General features: G+C 33.8%; 1 protein-coding gene across 1 annotated transcript; it reads right to left on the bottom strand.

Annotated features, from left to right (window-relative positions):
• Positions 1-435: 435 nt before the first annotated feature.
• LOC7471510 (ABC transporter D family member 1) lies at positions 436-15,681 on the bottom strand. Its single transcript, XM_024600302.2, has 25 exons — positions 15,336-15,681; positions 14,176-14,446; positions 12,690-12,914; positions 12,159-12,356; positions 11,548-12,002; positions 11,223-11,358; positions 11,053-11,131; positions 10,665-10,903; positions 10,229-10,533; positions 10,036-10,147; positions 9,797-9,934; positions 8,870-8,969; positions 8,680-8,788; positions 7,949-8,039; positions 7,512-7,636; positions 7,243-7,392; positions 6,987-7,059; positions 4,737-4,917; positions 4,506-4,664; positions 2,843-3,004; positions 2,504-2,740; positions 1,532-1,692; positions 1,370-1,422; positions 1,197-1,275; positions 436-1,022 (listed from the first exon to the last, which is right to left on the bottom strand). Exons 1-25 carry the CDS (start codon positions 15,395-15,397, stop codon positions 936-938), a joined length of 3,987 nt encoding a protein of 1,328 aa, XP_024456070.2. The 5' UTR covers positions 15,398-15,681; the 3' UTR covers positions 436-935.
• Between the last annotated feature and the right edge of the window lie 2,689 nt (positions 15,682-18,370).

The raw sequence follows: 18,370 nt of genomic DNA on the forward strand, positions 1-18,370 counted from the left end.
TATCCATTACTATGATAATTGGTGTGTGCATTTAGAACTGTGAATTCTTCTTCTTTCCGCCCTCTACATAAAGAGAACGTTCGATTCAATGGTGAAGAATGGCCCTTTGTGATTAACACGTTGGCAAGACACCAATGTCGTGAGCTTATCCACTGCCAACCCAATCAAAAAAACCTCCATGCGCGCGATGTTAATCAGCTCAGTGATTTCTTGGCTGCCAATAGCACACGAGTAGTAACGCGTTTTAGTGCCCAATGATCCGCATTGATAATCCTAATTATTTTATTAAATAGATAAGCAAAGATGGATACGATGGTTTTATTAAATATATTTCAAACAAAAAAACACAACTTTACCACATTCTTAAAAACCCCCATAATACGCTGCCCTTCCTAAATTTAATAAAAGTGAAACTGCAAAGACATAGGGAAGACAGAAGACGGGTAAATTCTTTCCTGCGACTTTATTCATGGGCCAACTTTAATAATTTAGGCATTCAATTCTTACAATATAAATGCGTAGCGATTTTTCAATTAATGGCCCAAGAAATTAACTTGATAAACAAAAAAAAAAGGTCTGTACATGGAGATTTCTATATACCATACGTACGATTTCAGACTTGATTTCTAACAGTTTCTCCAATAACCTTGTGTGATTGACTTCTCTTTGGAGGCCCTGTTGACGCTTTGAGCAGAATAACTACACTTGCCGTATATGATCAAGATTATCAAATCCTCGAGGCAAAATAAAAACATGGCATCTCCTCTTTGCCGGATTCATAATTTTGAGTTTAATTAAATGACCACGACTTGAGATACACGGAAAACAATGAACTCCGCTGACTGCCCAAATGACTCGTTCCTCTACACCGTCTATGAGGTCTGAGAGCCCATCTCACGTGCTCCAGTTACACAATGGCAGAGGCTATTGTCAACTCATTGCTTAATTGCACGAAGCTCCCAGTGGCCCTCGCCATCAATAAGCCGCAATTCCAGGGAGTGGAATGGTATGAGAGCAGGACGCTGTCACACATGAGAGCATAATCAGTGAAGGAAAAGCAGTCGTCTGATTAGTAGAATACAGTCACGGTAGCTAGGGTGCTTAACTGATAACTCGCAAAAAATACAGAAACAGTGCTCTCGAGCAGATCAATTATGCAGTAAATAATTACCACCAATTATCAAAGCACCACTTACCTGAGAGGAGGTAATAAATGTGATGCCCATGTCACTAGCAAGCCTATAAAGTTGTTCCTCAACATCAACACTTGTTGCGCTGCCACCAAAAGCACATAATAAAAATTTAAATACTGCAAGGTAACTGACAATATTTCTTTAAAGCTTAACAAACGCCAAGTTTGATGACATACTTGGTGCACTCATCAAGGATGGCAAATTTAGGCTTGTGAAAGAATAGGCGGGCCTAGAAAAAAAGAAGAAAAGTAATTGTGTCAAACAGTTAAAGATCCAGTAGAACAATCCTGAGATCGTTATTCAAACAAACTAAATTTGAACTTCATTAGCTTCCTCACCATGCCTAATCTCTGCTGTTCTCCAAGAGAGAGAGTGTCTTCCCAATTCATATTTGCATCCCAGCCGCCTTCTCTCTCCAAGAGATAATTTAGCCGAACATTCTCCAGAATATTTTTCAAACACGAGTCCAGCATGTTTGTTATTTCGGTGGATAGCTTACCTGAGATTTTGCCCAATTATAATCCCCCAGGAAAACAATTGATTAACAATGTCAGAAATCCAGAAAATTGAAATAATTGTTAATTTGTTACAATAGATCTTGAATGAAATCAAACTCTTTCTGCTGTAACGCTATTGGAAAACCAGTAGAAAATCTAAATTCACTTAATTCTGCCGTTCAACTTTAATCGCTGTCTAGATGTCATCAGATGAATATAGCAGGGAGCCGTAGAGAAACAAAGAGCTTTAGATCAATATCTCAAAAATTCCACATAATTTTCAGTGCAAGGATTCAGTAACAGTTGTATTCACTATATACAATTATACCTTCAAATTCAGGATAGCTTAGGATGTACTCCCTCTCAATCTTTTAAGCAAATTTATAGTCTGGAACGAGTGAACTGTCAGACTTTGCATAATTTCATGGTCAGCCAGTAGCAGCCAAAATAGAAAATAAGCGCAAATGAAAAAAAAAATGTTTTCAATAAAGGGGCCTTTCTTTTAGCTATTTTAAGTAGAGTTTCAAAAGTTGAAATTGGAACATCTATTTCTGTCCTTTTCCATTCTTTGGGAATATTAATAAAACTTAAATTCATCCTTCATAATAAATTGGATAGTTAAAATTGAGACAGACGGGTGCCTATATATACTCATATGTAATGCTATAGCCACTAGCCATCCATGAAATGGATTCGAAAGAGGTGGACAACAGATGCAATGCTACATATTCAACTTAACATGTACATACAGGAGACATGAAAATAGAAACTAGAGAGCAAAACAAGGAAAAGGAATTTGTGCAAGAATGTTACCTTTTTCATACAACTCTAGTGTCATGACTTCTGCTTCATCACGAGAGAGAGGATAGATAATTTGATCTCTCAAGGTTCCCAAGCATGTATATGGTCGTTGAGGAACATAGAAGACAGCACAACCTGATCCAGTCTCTTTACTAATATGTTGTGATGGTTTAGCAATCCTTCCACTAGCAATGGGCCAAAGACCTCTGAGGACTCTAAAAACAGAACTTTTCCCACTCCCGTTTGGACCTTAATAGTTTGACATGCATATCAGGTGTGCAATTGAAATAACAATAGCTTGTTTGATAATGTAACAGTATAACAAGGTACATAAGAAATCACTTCACTAACCAGTTAGAAGCAGGCTTTTTCTTTGTTCTATGTCAAATGTCAACTGCCTCGCCAACAATTTCTGTGCTGGAGTAATGATATCGACCTCCATAAAGGAAATGGCATCTTTTGAGTAAAGTTCAATGTTCTTAGATTGAGATAGTTTACTATTCAAAGAATCCCCTGGGCAGGCAAAAACTTTATAAGGAAACTATAAGAGTAAATGTAGACCTTTTAAGAAATAGAACCAAACAAAAACCTAACAATGGTAATGGACTCTTCGCACCGGCAATAGTTATTTGCATAATATAGAGAGAAAAATAAGCTTGGTATAACAAGAACAGTCATATTGGAAGAACTGAGAGAGAGAGAGAGAGAGAGAGATCCAAATGCTTTCTTATGAGACAGTACATTTTACAAACAAATCCCAGCTCAATCCCACAGTATCCAGATTTATCTTCTTCAGAGACACTTAAAAGAACTTTGATTTGCTTAACTCTCTCCAGCATTGCATTGAAGATGAAATTATCTCAAACAAGTTTGTTTCTTCTCCTTTAAGGTTTAGGCTTCTAGATTGCTACCATTGGTGACTACTACTGACCATTTATGAAATATGAACAACAACAATTCTAACAGCAATTACTTTTTTAGTGAACTCTGGCAAGAATTATCCTTCTAGATAGGAATGTGATATTGACCATAACCTGGGAAGCACACAGGTATACATCTCAAAGACATAAGGCAGATCTCTAGAACTTTAAGCACTTAGTACTGCTTAAAGTCCCCAAGAAAGATAAGCTAGATAAAACTAATTGCTGCTGTTGCAGCACTTATAGTGTGCTTGTATATAAGCCCAAACCTTTGGGAAGGGAAAAAGGATTGAAGTTCATGTGCAAATACATTAATGTTACATGCTATTCTATATATATTAGAAGTCAAATGACATTAAGATACTTTTGAAATCAGCAGTACAAGTACCAAATTAAACCATTCAACCCTTTCATAAGGCATCTCTTACGCACACCCATGTTTTTCATCGGTGGCAGGACCAGAAAATCTCTCTAAATCAGCTTCTTCTATGAAAAAGCAAGCATATTTGGGGAGATTTGAAATGAAGGGAAGTAGAATAGCCAAGAGGCTGGAATGGTAGACTCCAAGCAATATTTTATTTGATTTCTTTGGGAACGTCATGTTCCCTGGGCACAAGAAATATTGTCTAGAATTGACGCATTGTAGCAAATTAATATTCCCAGGAATATAAGGTTATAGATAATAAATGTTACCTTATTCCTATATAATTTTTCCCTGTTTTTGTTGCTCAACTTCAAGTCTTTCTTCCCTAGTTTGCCAATTTCGTTGACCATTATTAATTGAGTCTATTTTAACAATATTGCTTATTCATACAATAGTGTTTTACTTGGTTCCAGGGATAAAATTATATGTTAAACCTTTTTCCCTCAGCAAACAAGGCATGCATTTTCATTTAATACTGTCAATTCATTTTGTTATTTTTGTAGCTCAACTTGAGTGTGTTCTTTCCACAGTTTGTCATGCTGTCTGTAACATGCAGTTTTGTTAACTTGCTTGTAGAATAACATGAAAACAAACTTTTCATCTCTCTTCTTCTGCACCAAAGGCACATGAAATAAGAGTGCTATAGATAGTTAAGTAAAGAAGGATGTACCAGACTGAGCAGCATCCAGAAGCTCTTCAAGTTCAAAAATTCTATTTATACTGCCAGAAAGCTCAGCAAACTTCTTGTGCAATTCAAGGATGTCTCCAAAGGCTAAAAAGCTTTGAGAGACAACAGATGCTAAGAACCGCAATGCATGTGCCAGTTCGCCTGAAAAAAACTAGCTAGCATAAGAGAATGAGTGAGAGATGCAACTTAAGTTGAGCATTCTACTGATCTCACCTTGAGTTGAGGTCATGGCTCGATCTCCCTTGTGTTCCATGGCATACAACAAGCTCAAACCCCAAGTTACATTATGTGGGAGTTGCTTTGTCACAAAATCATCGAGTATGCCATATGACCATTTCTTTTTCAAAAGCAACATGGAATGGTCAAGAAGTTCCCTGAATCTTGACTCAATCATCTGCTCAATTGAAAAAAGAGCAAACCATATGAATTATGGAGGGGAAAAAAAATAAAGAGAGAAGGATATTCCACGCTGCATTGCAACAATAAAGTTAGGTGATACAGAACAATTTATATGGAAGACAAGAAAACAAATTTACAATCAAAAATCAACTTCTTTGGATGCAAAGATAGAGGGCAGAAATCAACAGCGCCATTTTAACATGCATGGTACAAATGGTAAATCAGTTGCTTGAAGAGTTTCAAAGCTTAGACATATTAACCATCCTTTGTGTTTATAAGGATAAAAAATAGACTGGGTAATGGTGCTAGACAAATAACCACATTAAAAGATCATACACGTGTATCCATGTCCATTTGAGATGCAACTATTTCATGTCAGGTTAAATGAAGATGAAGTAATACATGCAAAAAACAAAGGCTTTTCAGAAAAGACACCGAGGTGATGCACCCAAATACAGAGACAAGTTTTTTAAAAAGAAATCCCTGTAGGCCAAAAGTATATATTGCTACTCCAATAATCAATTCAAGAGAATAAGAATTTATCTCCCCCCTAAAAGTTGTTCTATTGCAATCCTTCCAAATAACAGAAAAAATGGTTTTTTTGATAATCTCTTTCTCTACTCACCCCTCAATTGACCTAATTGACACCCATAGCAGCACATCAGTCTCAAACTTATAAAATTTTGACTATATACCCAAAAATAAAAAGAACAAAAGAAAAGAAAAGAAAAGGGAGTAGGTTTTGACACTAACTAGCCACTTAAATTTCAGCAATCTGTAAAGTTAAACCTATTTTCCATATTAAATTAGCCTGTGAAAGTAAAATTCAGGAAACTAGCAGACACTTAACACAAGCAAGATGACAATCGATAATATGTTGATCAGGATTCAAAATGTTATGTAGTGTCAAAAATGACACCAGGGACCCTGCTATATTAACATGTATCAGCAAATAAACTGAGTACTTCACTTTTGAGAAATAAATGACAAGCAAGTCCTATCATCTTTTTATATGACCCTAAAGTTTAACTTTCAATTTTTATTCCAAATGAGTTAACCTTTTATTATATTTCCTATCAAACCCCAAAAATAAATTGTTTACCTTTTCTAGAATACTCTATAACATGTATGTAATTTTTTGCTAATAAAATATTTTTCAGCTTTTCAGCCAAAAATAAATTTAATGATTAGAGCCTTGTGGATTATGATGTGATTGTTTTATTCTTGCTATGATCATTTTAAACTATAAAAAGTTTAGAGTACCTCATTATACCAATGAAATCTTACTTTTTTATTTTTCAAAAAAAAATATTTACAAATATGAAAGAAATTTGTTTTCATTTTTTTTATAATTACAGTTTCATTTGAGTTTGCCCAAGATCTGCAATGATGATATGATAGAAGAATTGTATTCCAATTATAAATTAATATATAATTAAAAAATTACAAACTTAAAAAAAAATCTCATAAAAGTTTCTTGAGCCAAAGAAAAAAGAAAGAAAGAAAAGAAAAGCCACTAGAATGGCCATTTTTTACAATATATGAAAAGGATCGTATAGGTAGTATAATCAAATATGAACTTCATTAAAAAAGAAATATAAAAGTGAACTTATTGGTATTTAAAAGATACAATAGAACTTTTTAATCTTTTACTTCATTAAAGGAACCTTTCCGTACTTTTTCCCACTAGATTAACAAACATATTTTATTTGTCCCATTACAATGATTCAAGAAGCAGCTAAACAAAAGGTACACATTCATACTAAGTAGTTCGAATAATATCTATTAGTTTTGCATCAACCACGCCTCCAGTATTATGAGGCAGTATTTACCAGAAAACAAGGATGTACTCCCCCTTGCACATTGAATCCAAAATAAAAATTGCCGGTATTCTATCTATCATTGTAGACTTTGATGACTTGACCTTTGAACCACACATTCAATTTATAGTGCATTATGCATATGTAAAGACCAAAGCCCAAACCATTGAGAAGTATTACTCTAAAGCACCAATTGACATTTAAACTTATGAAACAGTACACTGACAAAATAAAAGCAGCTTACAGCTTTTTCTCGTTTTCCACCTCCAAAGAAAGCAACAGATTCAGCATGTGTGCGCAGTCTCTCATGCATGAACCTGAATTATTCATTGACAATGTAAGTACAGTTTTTTCACCAAAAAAAAAATGCAGCACCAATCATGGTTGTCCTTGGTATCTTCCACATTCAGATATACTTAGATATCTTTTTGGAAGGGAATGGACATGTAAAAAATACTTCAAGATCAAATATGCAAGGCAGAAACAAGATCTGAGATTACCTAAAGGTTCCTTCAAGTTGTTGCTCTTCACTAGCAAGATCACCAAAATCAGGAGTAACAGCCCTCAGAAAACCCAAACCAAGCAACATATAAGTATACAATATGGCAACTCCCCTCTGACCTGTTAAGAGCTTCATTCTCCAGGTGAACCTTACAAATTCAATGGAATAATTATTTTAAAGAGGGAGGAAGGTTTTGTGGGGGGGGTCGAGAACTTATGGAAGTATGAAAGCACAAATAAATCAAATAAAGTCTACACAAGTACTCACCACAAGATATCTACTAATGGCTTCACCATTCCAGTTACCAGTCCAGACAAGTCCGTGGTTAACTTTTCCAGATCATGTGTTATTCTCTGATCTGCATCAATATTTTTGCTAGACATGTGGAAAACCTACAAGTATATTTGACATGAATTAAAACTGTTAATATTAGATGCAACAAACAGCACACGAGAAATAGACATAAGCTTCAACAAATGGAAAACCATTCTGAAAAATGCGCTGTCATTGAGTGAGAAAATTGCAGCATGTAACTTGCATAAACAAAATGTTCCATTCAACACTGACAGCTGGCTAATTATACAAGTAATTAACTTATTCTACAATGCGTTCCGAGCAAACAAGCTCAGTACACTTCTGCTGCTCTGCATTCAAATAAAAGGCCAACAACAAGGAACTAATTTAAGTATATGGGATCCGATTACCTTGTAAAATGTATTGTTTCTCAAATAGTTCTTTAGTAGATGTTGAGTCAAACGAATCCTCCATCCAAGGGCCAGCCGAGTTGTCAAGTGTCTGTGGAACAAGAGATAATTTATAACAAAAGTGTAGATTACACCACTAAGTGTGCACCAAAAAGATACGATAAGTTCTCACCATTCAACCCATCACACCATAGTCAAGCCTAATAATATTGGAGTATTCTTAAATGCAGCAGCAAAAAATGTTTTCTGATAGCATCAAAATATGAAACTTTCAACCATGAATTTGGGATGAAAGATTTAAAATGACACAAGTGCTTTGTAAACCACCCCCAAACTGATTCTTTCCCTTATAGAAAGATGAATGCAAGACAAGAACTTCCCCGGAGGTCACCCATCCTAGCTCTTGTCTAAGCACATTTAACTGGACAATGATATATCACGAGCAAAGGAAAAGGGAAAAAAGACATCAGGGCCATTCAACTTTACTGTTTTTAACTCTCTGTCCAGTAATGAGGGCCATTCACACTGGCCATGCAGACAAGAGTGATAAGAAAACCATGAAGTATAAACATTTGTTTCCATGTGAAAGGTGAAAAAATTAGAGTAACAACCAAAGACTTGCAAATTACAAGGATCAAATAGTCTAAAAAAATCTAAAAGGCAGCACCCATAATACTAGATCAATGGTTTTGTTTGACTTTCTATGCAAGTCAATTAATCATCAGCAATACCTCAAAGAAGGTGCAATAAAAGACGACGCAGCACTTTGAAGAACACTAACACCTATTAATCGAACAAAAGATGCTTTGTCCTGCTCCAAAACAAACTTTACAGTTGTACCTGCGAAAATTAATGCATTCAATAACAAGAATGTTATCCCACAGAACACCAAATGCATAAAACCAAATTGGATATTAGTACCATTCAATGAGGCAATCCGATCTGAGACAAATGTTCTTGAGATAACAAGGAAAGCAACTGCTAATAAGTGTGCCCCTTGTTTGTCAAGTATAGTTGGTACCTGAAACATAGGTAATAAAAAGATATGCAAGGAACTAAAAGTTAAAACAAACAGGAGACAGATAAAAGTTTTACGAGACACTTCAGATTCACTGCAGGTCTTAAAAATTAATAGCACACACCAGCAAAGGTCTATGCAAGTGTGGCAGTTTGTCACAATTCATAGTCCAGCAAACATAAAGGTATCATATGTGGTGCAGGGGAGGAAGAGAAAACAACACAAAACAATGATTACAGCATAACAATGGCTAAAATATGGATGAAATTGAAGTTGGAGCAGGAGAATAAGGAAGGTTTAGGTTCCATAAAGCAACCTCTAAATTTCAACTTTACGAAGAAAAGCATACAACAATTCAATTACCAGCACAATATTAACAACCTGAATCTTTTTTCAACTAATCAAACCAATGTTCTACCTCACATTCAGTTTAAAATCACCCTAACAAAAAATGAAAGAACTTAACAGTGAGAGACTAAATCATCTATAAATAAAGTTTTCAGATTAAATTGTAATTGTCTCTGTATTGAAACATGATTGCTTACCACCAACTATAGCTTTGAGGGACTTAATCGAAACTGAATTTAGAGCCAAATTGATTTTTTGAATAACTAAATTGATCATTTAAGGAATAAGTTATTGAAATATCCAAAGTTGAGGGAATAAAATGAGTTTTGCCCAAATTGGACGTTGCAAATGATGCACCCCCCAAGGAAGGCACTCTTCAGTTTAAGATGTTGCAAGACAAGTTCAAAATAGCGACGACTAAGTTAACAAATCCTCAAGCCATTAGCATGTATCATTACACCATTGATTTTGAATGGACTCACCAATATTTTAAACATGGCAGCTACTCTCAGTGGCAATGCCCTTGGAGCCCTTTGAAGTGGTGGAACAATGGGCAATAGAACATTATGGTCTATGTTGGGTGATGCTGCTATCACTTCTGAAATATACGAGTGTGTGGCCTAGATAAATGCCACCAATGAGTTCTAAATGAAGTAAAATAAATCCAATGGGGCACTATAAATATATGTCCACGATAAAAACATGAGACCATTAATAAGACCTTATCACTTGTGGAAAATGCTTTTTGAACTATCATGGCATCATTTTTGCGTTCTGTCTCAAAATCCCCTGTGAGATCACCCCCAGCTTCAGTCAGGGCTGGAGAATCCTTCCTGAAGTTCAAAGGGTTTCAATTAATGCATCGATGTTTCACATGTGCAAACAAAAAAAAATTACCAACTTGAAGTACTAACCCTTTGTAATTAACAAGCCAGCCTCCTTCTCCATCCAAGGACAAAACCACATCATGAAATGCAACTAGAGCTGGACGATGAGATATGGTTATGCAAGATGTTCCCATAGCTTGTACTTGAGCACAAAAACGTTCCTCCATATCAGTAGTCACAGCACTAGTGCACTCATCAAGAATTGCAAATTTTGGCTTATGGTAGAACAGCCTGGCCATCCCTAACCTTTGTTGCTCCCCCAGTGACAGTTCCTCACCCCAATTAACCTCCTTCTCGGGTGGATAACGGTCTAATAGATACTCAAGGTCAACCTAGAATATGAACACAGAAACATCAATTACACAAAAAGCATTTACAAAATTTCAATACAACTACAAAAATGTTAAATAATTGATCATGAAAGCAAATTTCAGGAACAAAGAAGGGAAAAAATGAGAATTACATTTTTTAACAGCTCCACCATTCCGCTATGGGTCAGTGGTTCAATCTCTTGGTCTGCAGTAAGAGGATAAATTAATTGATCACGGAGTGTGCCTACAGCAGTGTATGGTCTTTGTGGAACATAGAAGATCTCCTTGTTAAGATCAGAACCAACTCCTGGTTTCACAATATGGCCAGAAACCAATGGCCACAGGCCACCTAGAACTCGGAAAAGTGAGCTCTTCCCACTACCATTTGGACCTTCAAGAGAAAATGACAATATACTTTATATAGCAGCATAAAAACAACAAACCAAGGAGAGCAGTGATCAAAGAGAAAGGAAATGGAGTAACAATATCAATAAAAAGACGTTGCAGGAATGAGATGCTCTCTCAAGTTCAAAGGGATACCTGTAATCAATAGATTAGATCCTGAATCAACTTTAAGAGTCAGGTCTTGAACCAAAACATTACCACTTGGGGTGACAACCTGGAAAGCACTATTGGTATTAGAACATGGAATCTTAACCAATATAGAGTAACAGTGTCTGCAATCATCATGATCAATAAATTCCAAGTACCTTGACACCAAAAAACTCAACATAATTAGCTTCACTGAAGTAGTTCCTGCTTCCACTTCTTTGCAGTGATGATTTATCACCATTGCTCAGCTCTCTCGATACGGCTATTAATTCATGAATGCGGTCAGCATAACCACTGTGATAAAGCACAAATAAATTTGTCATTGCAGACATACATGCTTGAAGCTTTTGCAGGGGAAGTAGTCAAAGAATTGGTAGGCAGGGCTTTTTTTAAAAAGAATAAAGTTGAAGAAATTATAATATTAATGCCAAAAAAAGGTCTTGTTTTAGTCCATGACTAAAAGCATCATAATGTTACATATACCTGAGACGATTCAGTCGTCTTGAACTTATAGAAAGAGTTCCCAGGGACTGAAATAGTGATATTATCACGCTGGTATGGTATCTTAAATTGCTCAACATTTCTGCCCTTCCCAAAGTTGAAGCATCAGGTCTAAGTTGGCCAGCAAAAAAAGGCTCAATAATCAAAATAACAGCTACAGTAGCACCAAAATACTTCAATAAAAAGTCCTGAATCATTCCAAACCACCAATGGTCATGTAAGACAGTTCTCATGTGTCCAATCAGGGTCTTAAACTTCTGCTGAATATGAAATTCTTCTCTATTTTCTCCACCATAAAATGCTATGCTTTCAGCATGGGTCCTCAAACGGGAATGTAGCTGCCTATATTCACCTTCTAACTGCTGTTCTTTAGACATTAGCTTCCCAAAAGCAGGAGAGAAGTTTCTAATCAAGGTTCCTGCTCCCAATACATAGGCCTAGACATCACAAGTAAAGTAGCGAACTATAAGACATCAATCTTATTAACTTGAGAAGGCCATCATCAACAGTCATGCAAGAAAATATGTCTTCATAAAATCTATAATGCCAATATTTCCTATCTAAATATTAGAGAAAAAAAGTCAAATAATTACCACCATCCAAAACAAATACTTAGGGCTGGCATATGAACAAAGGCGCCAAGTATAAAGCAGACCATCAGTAACTGCAGTCAAATCATCAAGGACAAGTTCACTCAACTCTGAACAGAACCTCGGTACATCACTTGCAATACGTTGTTCAGGGTTAGTAATCCGACCATCAACATGTGATATTTTATAGTATGCCATGTTCTGAAACAGAAAGATAAGCTTAATGAACAACTGAGAAAACAATGTTCAAAACTAAGCAAAGTTCAAAATATAGTCATTAGGCAGCATCTCATCAAAGATTGCCTTTGACCAAATCAAAGAGTACATTGCAAGCCGCATCTTACTTTATCAGTAAATGAATTTCAAAATTTCCATATTCAATCCTAAATTGCAAGTGCCATCATGAATGATAGAACTTCCCCCGGGGGTGGGGGGCTATCACAGCAACTTCAAAAGGAGACGAACTATAGCAGAGAGAGATAATTGTACATGCCAGAGAAAAGTTAATCCTTCCCTAAAAGGAGATCATTTTACCTCAAAATAATGTGCATGGATAACTTTCGTCAGTATTTTTCGGAAACAGAGACTTAAGGTTCCAGTTACATACTTCGAAGTAGAATTAATGGTGGATAGAAGGAAACAAAGTAAGATATTTTCAGATATCAGCCGGAAAAATAACGGTACACGTTGGAGAAAAGCAGCACGGAATAAAAAACCCTGCACTTTCGCTAATCTGTTGCTCAAAGTAGTTTTCAAGACCTGCACAAAGGATGTAAATACATACTTAGATAATGCCACAAAGAGCATTATTGTTCATGAAAATACTGCCAAGCTAAATTGAAAGGGTGATAGCACGTGTTTGAGGAAAACGGGTGCTTGAATTAATGAATAAATATTCTATACCAAATAAACCCACAAAAGATCCATTTTGCACCCACTTCAGAAAATAAAGAAACTTCAAAGTAAAAGTCTCCTTTTATTTTCTAACAGTTGAGCAGAAAGTACAAGCATGAAAGATAATGCCTGCATAACATAAATCAACGGTTTCCACTCTCCTTTTCTCATTCAGCAATAAATAGCTCTTTTGTCATTCTTTTATTTTTATTTTTTTTCATTTCATTGTTGAATACTGGGTACTTAGTTGCAATTTGGGAGACAGCATGAAGATGATCTTAGAAGTCAACTGTTACAGTGCCAATTTTTACTCTAATCGCTGGCTTGATGACACCCTGCAGCTGCAAGTTCAAACCACAGTAACAACAGAGTGCACCAAACATCTAGAGTATGTCATAAATCCTAATTCCATCTTGTGTTACTATTAGCATTATAATGTTAAGAAATCCTTGTTCTTGACTAAAATCATCCAAAAATCCAACATTTTACAAAGAGATTTATCAGGAATATAACAGGTTCCACATAAAGAGGTACAAAGTTGTTCTAGTGATTCTATAAATGAAATAAACCGAGTTAGTGCCATTATCAACAGATTAAATAAAAATAACAACCCCTCTTCATCTAAATAAAGACATTGAGAAATGTTATTGGGAGATCATATCATCAGGAAACTGACCAAGACACACCAGTTTGCTGCTACTCATCACCATCATCTATATTCAGTTGTGACACCTGGTTAATTTCTTTCCCATGACCTAGCTCATTTCTGACGAGTAAGATAGTGATACCATGTACCAGGAGCAATTCGGTTACCACACATCTAATGCCACTCTGTTTCAATGCTTCCAGTCATATTCTTATACATAAGTGAGTTGCATTTGAAACTTTTTTTAGATTTTTGTTGCTAGATAAACTGGAAATAAAATTTATAGTGAATATAAATCACAAAAAGTAAACCAGTGTTATATATACACCGTGAACCTAGAAGAAATCCATGCAAATATATTGCTTTCTCATACAGATTTAGCAGCAAATTTAGACACCCCTGAGGATGGGGAACTTAAAAAGATATAGATATTGATTGATTTAATAATTATATTTGAGTATGCAGAAAAGAAAAACTTACTGCTATGGCAATCATAGCCAAAAGGTCCTTGGCACCTGTTTTACCCATATGGGACAGAAGAACTGAGGCTAGAATTTGCAGTGCCTTTAAACCTCCTTTCTTTTGTACAGTTTTCTTGCCATTAGTAACCAGCTTATCTGATATCTTTTTATCATCTTTGATCCCATTGTAATAAAGAAAAGAATCAGATTTCTTAGACCTAATCCGTGACTGCACATACACAGCAGTCCCACCAGCAGCTAAGATACCAGCCGCGAAAAGTAGAGATTTCCTGCATGGACAAAAAAGGTTACCTGAATGAAGCTTCATTGCTACAAAAGTACTTCGTTAAACTGTATCAAGAGCAACAGCAAGTATGAACAGTTCCAGAATGGGTTTATGATTTTTCTGACCATCTTTCTTTCCAAATTATTTTATCTTTTAAGCAGGCAACTTCTCACACTGGCCTTTTTTCTTTTCATTCGTTGTTTAAAAGCGTAAACTATCAACACAGTAAGGAAAAACTACCACCTGTTTAGAAAGCAAACAGGTAACTAAAAAAAAATCCTAAATGCCAAAAATTATATAACTTTAACAGAAAATCCCAGAGAATACGCTCTTTAGTTTCAGTGTTTCCACAAGACACGAAATAATGCTAAGGTGACTGACCCAAAATTTCACACACTCGGATTACCGACTACGAAAGGTTTCTAGTCGGTGGAACTAATGACACACAACGGCGCCAATAAAGCACATCCTTCCTTTTACTTTCAATTGCGAAACTGTAAATAACACCCCCCCCCCCATAACCTTCAAAGGAAAACAGCATGGCTTCACAAGATTTATCAATTATTAATTAATTAAATTATAACCAAGGATCAGAAATGTAACATCATCCTCAATTAAAAAATAAATTAAAAAAAACAACAGAATGATTTTTCAATACTGTTTATCAAAAAACAAGCCAAAATAATAATACAATAACTGCTTAACTAAAAAACCTACCCACCACAAAAATCTTCCCTCCAAATATGATGAAACCGAAACCGAAAATATAAACTCTATTTGATTATCTAATTTAAGCTACTAATATTGTTGATTAATAAATAAATTTTTAAAGAATCTAAATAATCTCTACTCTGTTCAAGAATCCGAATAAATGGATGGAATAAAATGAGTACCTTCTAGAGGCCAAAATGCCTCGACCATGCTCGGTTAATTGCAAGAGTTGAAGAGAAGGCATGGCTGAGACCAATCAAGCAGCAGCAGATGGACACGTGTCGCTACAAAAGACACGAATCGTTCATTTCATTTCTTCAATTTTTTCTTATATCAAATAATTGCTGTTGTTGATCGAGAATGAAACCCTAGAATTTGATTTGTTTTCAGCGAACACTAAAAATAAATGGAGGGAGAGTAGGAAGCAAGAAGGGGAGAGAGACGGAGACAGAGACAAGATTGAGGATTATTGAAGGAGTGAGGAGTAGTTTCCGGGATTAAAACTTGTTGTTGTTGTTGTTGTTGTTATTATTATTAGTTTTTAGTTTTTTACTATTTGTTTGTTTCGTGACTTTCCTCTGCAGATAGTCAAGATTATTTTTTTAAGAAAAACAAATTAACCACTTGAGGAATTCTCGGATCAATTCTTAGTCAGCGAAAATCATATCCATAGATGAATGAGAAATCTTCTCCATGATATTGTCTTATGTTTATTCAAATTTAAATCATAGTTTTAAAACTAAATTCAAATAAAATATAAACTACCTAGTCAGCCGAATATAGGATTGAAAATAAATTGATTGAAAAAAATATTTATATTAAATATTTATATGAAAATAATAGATAAGAGGTGGATTAAAGCAGTGTTTGGCACTACTATTAGAAAGTATTTTTAAAAAATTTTAAATTTTTTTAAATTAATGTATTTTTGATGTTTTTAAATTATTTTAATATATTAATATTAAAAATAATTTTTAAAAAATAAAAAAATATCATTTTAATATATTTTGAAATGAAAAACACTTTGAAAAACAATTATTTCCACACTTCCAAACACTCTAAATTAGTGTTTGAGACTGTGATAATGGTTGTTTTTAAAGTGTTTTTTCTTGAAAATATATTAAAATAATATTTTTTATTTTTCAAAATTTATTTTTAATATCGACATATCAAAATAATTTAAAAATATTAATTCAAATAAAAAAAACCAAAGATCTTCTGTAGTGTTTTTTTCACCGCAAAAGAAACATATTTATACAATACACTCACTCTTGTATTGAAATGATGGCTGGAAATTGGAAATAAAAGAAATATACATTTTAATATTTTTATTTGGGTTTTTGTATATTTTGCCAGAGAACGAAAACATTTCATTTTTCATTCTTATCCATCCTTCCATTTTCCTTTTTAACCAGAACGCTGATAAGGATTATCTTCTTCTTTTTATATTTATATAACCACACCAAGAATTACTATAAAAGCTTTGATGCGTGAGGCAATGGGACGATAAATTAGAGTATGAAAAATAATAAGATAAGATAAATTATCTGAGCTCAATTTATTGAAGTAACATGTTACGATTATTTACGATGAAGATGATGATTTGGTCTTCAAAGCATTATTATGTTATAGCTTGTATAGGTTTCTATGCGGGTCAGATTAATTATTTGAATATAAAAAAATCTAGGTGTTATTGTTAACATATTTTCTTTTTAAAAAATTTAGTTATGTAAAGGTTGATATGATATAAATGGTTATTTTGACGGTCCAAAGATAACTTGAAAATTCATTAAGAATATAGTTTGATTAAAAGAAATCAAAACAATGTGTTTTTTTAAAAAAATATTGAGACCAAAACATACTGAATCGACCCGGGTTAACCCGAGTTAACCAACTAAATTCGTGACTCTGATCATAAAATCAGAATAACATCGTGGAAAGCAAATTAAGACCAAATTTAAAATCCAGTTCCAAGTTAAACCAATGTTGAAAGATAAAATTTAAAAAAAACAATTAAAATCAGAGACAAAAAAACAAATAACTTGATTCAACTCAAGTTAGATTGTTAAAGTTGCAATCCAGGTTGTGCACCTTTGATAAAATCAACAAAAAACAAATCAAAACAAATTTTGAACTTTAATTCACAATCAATCTAATGTTAAATGATGGATTTGAAAAAAAAGTATCAATTTAAAAAAACATGAGTCAACCCAAATCAACTAGTCAATCTCATGATTAAGATAATGAGACCGATATGAAACCTAATTCTAAATCCACTAGATTTGAAGGATGAACTATGTGACTCGGGATAAGCAATCTCATTATTGAAAGAATAAATTAAAAAATTATAAAAATAACTCGAGTCAATCAAAGTTAATTCACCAAGTCAATGACTTGGATAATAAAATCATGATGACTTTATAAAAAGTAAGACAAAAAAAATATTAATCCTAACTTCAAAACAACCAAATATTAAAGAACAAGAAAAATAAATAAAAAATACATATAAAAGAATTGACCCAATTTAAGCTGTTAAATATGTGGCTTGAGTTATAAGATTAAGATATCCCCGCATAAAATAAACAAAAAAATAGCACAAGTCAAATCAAGTTAACCCATCAAATCATCAACCAAATATTTTCTTATAAGCATGTGTTTAACCAAATAAATCAATCTCTTTCATTAATTTATATCTTTTGGTATAGATAAATCAACGCAAATCAAAAACTAAATCAATAAAATAGATTAAAAGATAAATGTAAATTGAGATATATCATACGTATTATATGGTTTTATTTAAATTTTTTATTTAATTATATGTCATTTTTTATAAAACATAAAAAATTTAATTTTTATCAAAACATAAATAATTTGCTAGCATGATCATTTTTTTTTATCATTAATCAACTTTTCTCAACTAAAAAATATTGTTTTTTCAAGCAATGCACTTCATTTAATAAAAAATGAAGGCTGTTATAATAAATATCAAAAGACTCTGAAGACATTATTTTAATTAAAACTTCTTTATATATCCATGAGATTTCAGTTTTTGCAACTTCCTTATCAAAATGTTTATTTTTTGAAGTAAAAAATAATAAGAAATCATAGAAGCAAAAGCAAAATTATTTCCGAGAATCTTTAATTAAGACCTCTTTATCCTATTAATTTTGTTTCTTTTTTGGCAATTTCTTTACAAGAATGTTTATTATTTGAAGGG

This window comes from Populus trichocarpa, chromosome 5 (assembly GCF_000002775.5).
Source record: "Populus trichocarpa isolate Nisqually-1 chromosome 5, P.trichocarpa_v4.1, whole genome shotgun sequence".
In the NCBI taxonomy this organism is placed as follows: Eukaryota; Viridiplantae; Streptophyta; class Magnoliopsida; order Malpighiales; family Salicaceae; genus Populus; species Populus trichocarpa.